Source organism: Physeter macrocephalus, chromosome 12 (assembly GCF_002837175.3).
Source record: "Physeter macrocephalus isolate SW-GA chromosome 12, ASM283717v5, whole genome shotgun sequence".
In the NCBI taxonomy this organism is placed as follows: Eukaryota; Metazoa; Chordata; class Mammalia; order Artiodactyla; family Physeteridae; genus Physeter; species Physeter macrocephalus.
The window spans coordinates 34,246,312-34,253,096 of record NC_041225.1 but is presented as its reverse complement, the minus strand read 5'-3'; the positions used below and the strand labels follow the sequence as shown (position 1 = coordinate 34,253,096).

General features: G+C 52.3%; 1 protein-coding gene across 1 annotated transcript in view; it reads right to left on the bottom strand.

Annotated features, from left to right (window-relative positions):
• The window catches only part of LOC114487272 (protein GREB1-like), a 16,492-nt gene extending 9,709 nt beyond the window's left edge, over positions 1–6,783 (bottom strand). The window contains exons 1-3 of the mRNA XM_028496579.1: positions 6,741–6,783; positions 3,545–3,664; positions 773–949 (exon numbers count right to left, since the gene is read on the bottom strand). Coding sequence (XP_028352380.1) covers positions 773–949; positions 3,545–3,664; positions 6,741–6,783 — 340 coding nt within the window. The remainder of the gene's footprint in view (positions 1–772; positions 950–3,544; positions 3,665–6,740) is intronic.
• Positions 6,784–6,785: the final 2 nt, after the last annotated feature.

Sequence of the window (6,785 nt, the reverse complement as noted above, 5' to 3'; positions counted from 1 at the left end):
TGCTCGCCAACGGGAGAGGCCACAACAGTGAGAGGCCCGCGTACCGCAAAAAAAAAAAAAAAAAAAAAAAAAAAAAAAATGGGGGAGCTGGGCTTCATAACGCTTGGTTTCAACTCTGCACTGCAGGTGGTACCCCCTGGGCCAGCGGTGGTTCCAAAGATCAAAGCCACAGCTTCCCTAGGCTGACCTCGACCGGGTATGGGACCGTGGGGTGTGGTAGTCAGAGGGTACAATCTGGAACCAGGAAGATCTGTTTGAAGTCTGACGCTGTTCCTTTACTTGTGCGCCCTTGGGCAAGTGCATTAACAGGTCCAAGCACACCTATTAAGCCAGGATAAGAATGATGGGCTGGTGAAGGGTAAGGAGAGAACGGTAGAGGGTGCCCGGCCGTCCCTCAGGACATGACTGTCCAGGAGGCAGGGCCACGCGCTCGGCCTTCTTCTCCTCCTGCCTTGTGTCTGCTGGCTTCCGAGAGCATCTAGGACAGGGTTTGGACCGCATTCCTGACCCAGTAGGCACTTAGGAAAGGTCTGACGAATACGTGTACAAGAAGAATTAGTACTGATGGGCTTTCTACAGGAAGGTAGTCAGGTTTTAAAAAAACTCTCATTTGCACTCCATTCCACAAAGAAACAGCCCACAGAGTGATGAATAAACAGGGCTGTGTGACATGCTGACGAAGAGGCTCAAAGGTGGCCTGTCCCCCAAGGGGACCAACGGCTCTCCTTGTACCCACCCGCCATGCGGCCGGAGCCACAGAGGAGGAACTTACCGAGAAGGGCGTTGTGTCCATCGTCGTCCGGCAAGAACCTCTTGTCAACGGCACACACCAGGAGATGGTCCGGCAGGCTGGGGGACTTGGCGCCCACCAGGAGGAAGCCCGCGGGGACATCGATGGGCTCGCTGGAGATGGAGACGAGACGCAGGTCCTTCCCTGCCTGGCAGAACCCTAGGAGAGACAGACAGGCTCACACGCTGCCCAGCGAGTGGCTCCCACAGACCCAGGATCCACGCGGGCAAAGGGGTGACAACAGTCTGGTCTCGTCAGCAACCACGGTGCCGCTGGACCTGGCGGACTTTCAAATTACTTCTGAGCACACTCTTAAGTACATTACCCTTCCATGCTTTTCGCTTGCCAGTTACAACCGTCCACAACAATCAAGGGGTTAGGAAGAATAAAAAATTTTAAAAATTAAATTAATTCATTCCTCATGACACTTAACCACATGCTGTTTTTATGACTATCGGTGTCACCGTATAATACACATTAATGTAAAATGAAGCTCAGCAGGAAAGACGGGTAGACCAGTGATGGTAAATTAAAATGTAGACAAGATAAACCCATAAGGGACTGTAAGTTGATGTCTTCTCCACCCTATATTTCATGTGTATGAGGCAGGGGCACGTGGCAGGAATACGGGCTGAGGACCGGGTGACGCTGGTGGCCTCAGAGGGAGACCCTCACTCCGTACACGTGAACTTTTTGTATTTCAGAGCTTTTCAATACATTTCCTATTTAAAAATTCAGTGTCCAAAAATATTTAGGAGAAAAATGAAGAAGAGGGAAAGAGCTGAGCTTTATTTGGATGGGCCCTTTCCGGGAATCTCTCTCCCTGAAGGCACATTGAGCCGGATGCCCTGTGGCCTTCCATCTTTAGTTATCGACGGGGACGATGACAGTTAACGTGAACCCTGATGATCCCAAGGCCTTCCCTGCAAAACTCTACGGTACTTTAAGAAGACTCTCAAAAAAAAAAAGTAAGCTGGAAACTTTTGGGCTTCCCTGGTGGCGCAGCGGTTGGGAGTCCGCCTGCCGATGCAGGGGACACGGGTTCGTGCCCTGGTCCGGGAAGATCCCACAGGCGGCGGAGCGGCTGGGCCCGTGAGCCGTGGCCGCTGAGCCTGCGCGGCCGGAGCCTGTGCTCCGCGACGGGAGAGGCCACAACAGTGAGAGGCCCGCGTACCGCAAAAAAGCACTAGCTCCGAGTTCTCGCATCTGCCCCTGGGCGAAGCAGGAAGAGGCACCCACTGTGTACGGCACCAGGTGGGAGAAGCCCTGGAAAGTCCTCATTTGAGAGGTCAAGTCATTTGCTCAAAGCTGCTGGGAGCGGGGTCAGGATGGAGCTTGGGGTGGCCCCCCTGCGTCGTCTTGGGGATGTTAAACCAGTTCCCACAGGTGAGGTCAAGGGCCCAGCAGGTCTTTACCTCCAGGACCCAGGCCCCTCCCAGTCTGCACAGCAGCCGCTTCCTTCTGAAGAGCTGGAGGAAGAAAGGCCGTGGGCAGTCCATGTTCACTGTGTTCACCTGGAAATTCTTTGACAATCACGGTGGTGACCACCGGAGAGTTTGCCATTCTCTTATTTAAATAGGCGGCCTTTTAGCTCTTGGACACCAGAAGTCCTACATCACGAAGAGCTACTGTATCTGTTGCCCTTTTCCTGGAAGAGCAGCCCCAGGGAGGGCTGACTCCCTCCCCTGACGGCCATCGTGCACAAGGTCAAGTCCAGGCCCCCAGGGAGGGTGCATGGGGCCTCCGCGGGCGTCTCATCACTTATCCAAGCCCTGCCTGGCCACCCCTCAGGCCCCTACCTACATAAACTAGGAGCAGTTCCCCAGATGGACCGTGTTCCCACCCCTCTAAGCCGTGGCGCCTGCTGTCCTTCTGTCGGGAATATCCCACTCCCCCAGCCCCCTCGGCCTCCTGGCTAACTCCTGCTGACCTTCCAAAACCCATACAAAGGGCCAGCTCCTCCAGGAGGCCTTTCCCCAAACTCTCCACCAGCATTAGGAGCATCTCCCGTGCTCCCACGGACCCCTGCTGGCCCAGGCGACCCCAACCTCCCAGCACTTTCTGCACTGTGTGCAGAGGGTCTGCTCACACAGCTTTGCTACACTGGGAGCTCTTGGACCTTTTATCTACATATTTTCAGAGCAGGGGCTCCATAATTATTTTACTCAATGAACTGACCAACTAAGTAGTGACACCTCTTGACTGGTATGGTGACAGGACAGGTGAACTTCCCACCACTCAGCCAGTTTGCCAGGCGGGGAAGCAGCAGACCGGAAGTGCACTCCCAGACCCTCGGGCGCAGAGCAAGGCTCCCATCACTGAACAAAGGGGCCACCGCGCCCGGCATCTCCAAGCCTCGCTCCTCAACAGCGAAATGAGGATAACCTTGCGGACTGTACCGAGTTCCTGAGATGACGTATTGCTACATCTGCTTTTTCAACAGTAAAGCAGCCACAGATGTGAGAGCTCACTCCCACTCATCAATGCCGATGTAAACACGGCGGAGGCCGGCCTCAGCTGGGATATTCTGGTTTTTAAACGGCCGATGGAGAAAAATTAACTTTTGGATCTGAATGCACTTGTTAATGGTGACGCCGTCCAAAGAGTGACGGAGGGCTGTGAGCCTGACAGGGCCCCACGTGGTGTGGCCAGCGCCGCTGGGACGCGAGGGCCCGCCGGGCCACGACCTGCTGGCGACGCGGGCAGGGCTCACACCTCGGGGCCCCTCAGCACGCAGCCCGGCGGGCATCTCACCGTCCGTGGTGCAACATCCTTCGGGCGGGGGGTGCATCCGGTAGGGGTTCGGGGGACAGTGCTGTTCCAGCCCCCCTTCCCCCTCCTCCTCCTCTTCCTCATTGTCCGCTTGGCTTCCACCTAGACGTGGGAAAGGAGAGCAACGATCAAGGCGGAAGCAAGTACACAGGGAGTCTCGGCCAGCTAGTAATTAACCAGGCCTCGCAGACACACTATCTAAGGAGGCCGTTATCACCCTTCTTTACTCGCCGTGAAGGCCAAGGCTCCGTCAGGCTGGAAGTCCTTCCCAAGGTCACAGACTCTGGCTCCAAGCCTGGCCTTGTGACTTCAAAGGCAGGTCCACGCACCTCCCAGCCCCCAGAGCCACACACGTCTGCACAAGCAGCAGGGCTCAGTACGGACGTAGCTGCCAACAAGGACTGAGCATGAAGCCTGCACACAGTAGGCGCTCCAAAAACATCTGTGTGGGAGGAGCCACGGTGTAACATAAGGACCATTTCACAGCTAAGGAAACTGAGGTTCAGAGAGACCCAGTGATTCAACAGACCAGGCAGCACAGCCGGTATGTTCCCAGTTACACCCAATGCCCAAGCTGCTGTTCTTGCCACTAACTGCATGGCTTGGTTTAGAACCCAAAGTCCAGGGTGAACAACCTTTACATTGAACAAGAGAGGAGTGAAGCTCTATGCTGTTATTTATCCCCAGGGGAAAACTGGATGTACACAAACCAGAAATGCGAACACCCGAATTTACCACACTCACCAAAAGAAGCCATCCCAGAACAGGCCAAGTGGCTTTAAGACTTTAGGAAACTTTTTTTAAGTGAAATAGTATTTTAGGAGTAATGGCAAATGTGGAAACGGCCAGGAGAGCCAGGAATTGGCCAGGAAAATCCCACTCTCCCTGGGTGTGAGCTTTATCACAGCAATAAAAGAGCGGGCCTTCCCCACAGGCTCTCAGCTCCTGGAGAGTGTGGGCCCTGCCCGTATTCTGAAACCCAGGCACCTAGCAGAATGCCTCGCACAGGAAACTACTTCCCAACTGGTCTGAGCACACACAGTTATACCTTATTTACCCAGCCTGCTAGAGAAAGAGGGTTTCACATCAATGAATTTACAAACTCCTTCTAACTTCTTTTAACTTCTTTGGGTAAAAAAAAAATCCTTCTCTCTTTAAATGTCATTTAATAAATAGAATCCAGATTTCCTCATGGAATAGGGTCGTTACAAGCATCCTTAGATACACTAGGCCAGGAGACAGTTGCTTCTTCCTTTTTTGTTTCTCTGTATCCTCCTCTAGTGCTGACCCCTTTGCTGCCAATCCTTCTACTCTCATCTTAGTTGGCTCTCACACTCTCCATCCATCCAGTGGGTTACATGGCTTTAGGTTAATGATGAAATTGTGGGCAGCAGAAAAAGATCGACTAGGAATCTGGGAACTCGAGTTTTAGTCCTTGGGTCTGCCATTGTCTGTGTGGCCACAGAAAAGTTACTTAACCTCTCTGTGCGTCAGATCCTCCATCTTTAAAATGAGGTGGTCACAGAAGGTCACTTTGAGCTGTGACAGTCTATGTGGGGATATGTGGCTCTCAGAGTTGCACAGAACATTCCAGGTGTGATTTAATCAGTACAGGGTGCTGGAAGCATAGCCTCAGGGTGGTCACCATTTTAAAGGTGCCGGAAGGACAAGAGGCAGAAGAAACTAACATGTTAGGCCGGCCCAGGCCCATGACCTTGGGAAGGTCACGGCAGGAAGTGAGCAAGAATTCGTAGTGTCTCCATCCCTCCAGGTCTAGAGGACACAGAGGTGGCGGGGAGACTGTAAAAAGATTACCCAGGAAAAACACAAAGGGCGTTGGAGGGGTAAACTCCAGAGCCTCCTTCAGACGCTTCCTTCCTGCCATTAAATGCAGGCAGGGATGGTTTTAGCAGAAGGTAGAGTCACGCCCAGACCCCAGGTGCCAGCCAAGCAGCTCGGGTCCCCACAGGGGCCCAAACCATCCTTTGGCCGTCTATGGAGTAGGTGGTTTAGAAGGCTGTCTGCAAAATCAAGACTAGTCTGTAAGCCAGAGACTCAGCTCCAGGGGCTCAGGGCGGGGGCACAGCAAAGCACCAACAATTAGAGTGAAAAGGGGAGAGAAAGCCGGGGACTTCGGAGTTCTGAGGGCACACACAGGAATGTCTGCAATTCTGCTCGACCAAAAGAACAGGAATCCAGACTCTCCGAAAGAATGAAAGGAGAGGGTCTTAAGCCTCTGAAAGTCAAAGAAAGGGCTCAAAATCCAGTCGCTGCTAAGAAAGCAGGATTAAAGGTCAAAGGTCTACATCAGACATTCCAGGGTCTTTGATGGAATCCTTCAGCCAGCAACAAGCCCAAGGAGACTTCCTAACCAGGGCCAGACTAAACCAGACTGTTTACCAAGGTCTCCTGGCAGGATGAGAGCTTTAAAATGGCCTTAGACAAAACCAACTGGATTGGGAGCTCAGGACCTTAAAACTCAACCACAGGAATCCAGAGGTTCCACAGCTGCACTGCACCCCATAGAGTATGAGGGTATGTGTTTTAATGATTAGAGTAAATTTTGTTTTCTTTCCATGAGAAGAAACCGTATGACATTCTGAGTGGATGGGATTACAGGAATTTACCTGCATCTTGTTTAATGAATAAATACTTATCCCCAAATACTGGGGTTGTATTTGTTTGGTTTGGTTGGCCTTCCTTTAAAAAAAAAATAACGTGTAAAAGATTTCTCCCCTAGAAGGAGGGGGTAATACCCCTAATTCGTAGAACAAAGTAACAAGGGCCCTCTGAATCGCCCTCACAAATACAGAAAATGTTAACAGATCAAGGGGTGTTTTGGGGTACCAGCACCCTGGTCATTTAAAGCATCCTTAATCTTACTGTCTGAGGAAGGACAGCAGTAAGATAAGAGACCTGACAGAGAGACAGACTGACAAAACAAGCCCTCTGCACCACGTTCTATGATGCAGAAACCAGGGGCTCAAGCCCAGTGCTTGGTTGATGGTGACATTTAGCAAATCGACAAGAGTCTCCCCCTTTTCACCAACCCCCTCCTCCATCCTCCCAGTACTAGAGAAACAAAATCTCGGAGGATTCCCCTATGCTGTTTGCCAGACATACGGGAAAATCATAGAGAGGGCCTGCTCTGGTTTTCATACCAACATGAGGGGCTGACCAAGCCGGCTGACAGCTGGCAGGGAGCCTTCGGCTCTCAACATGG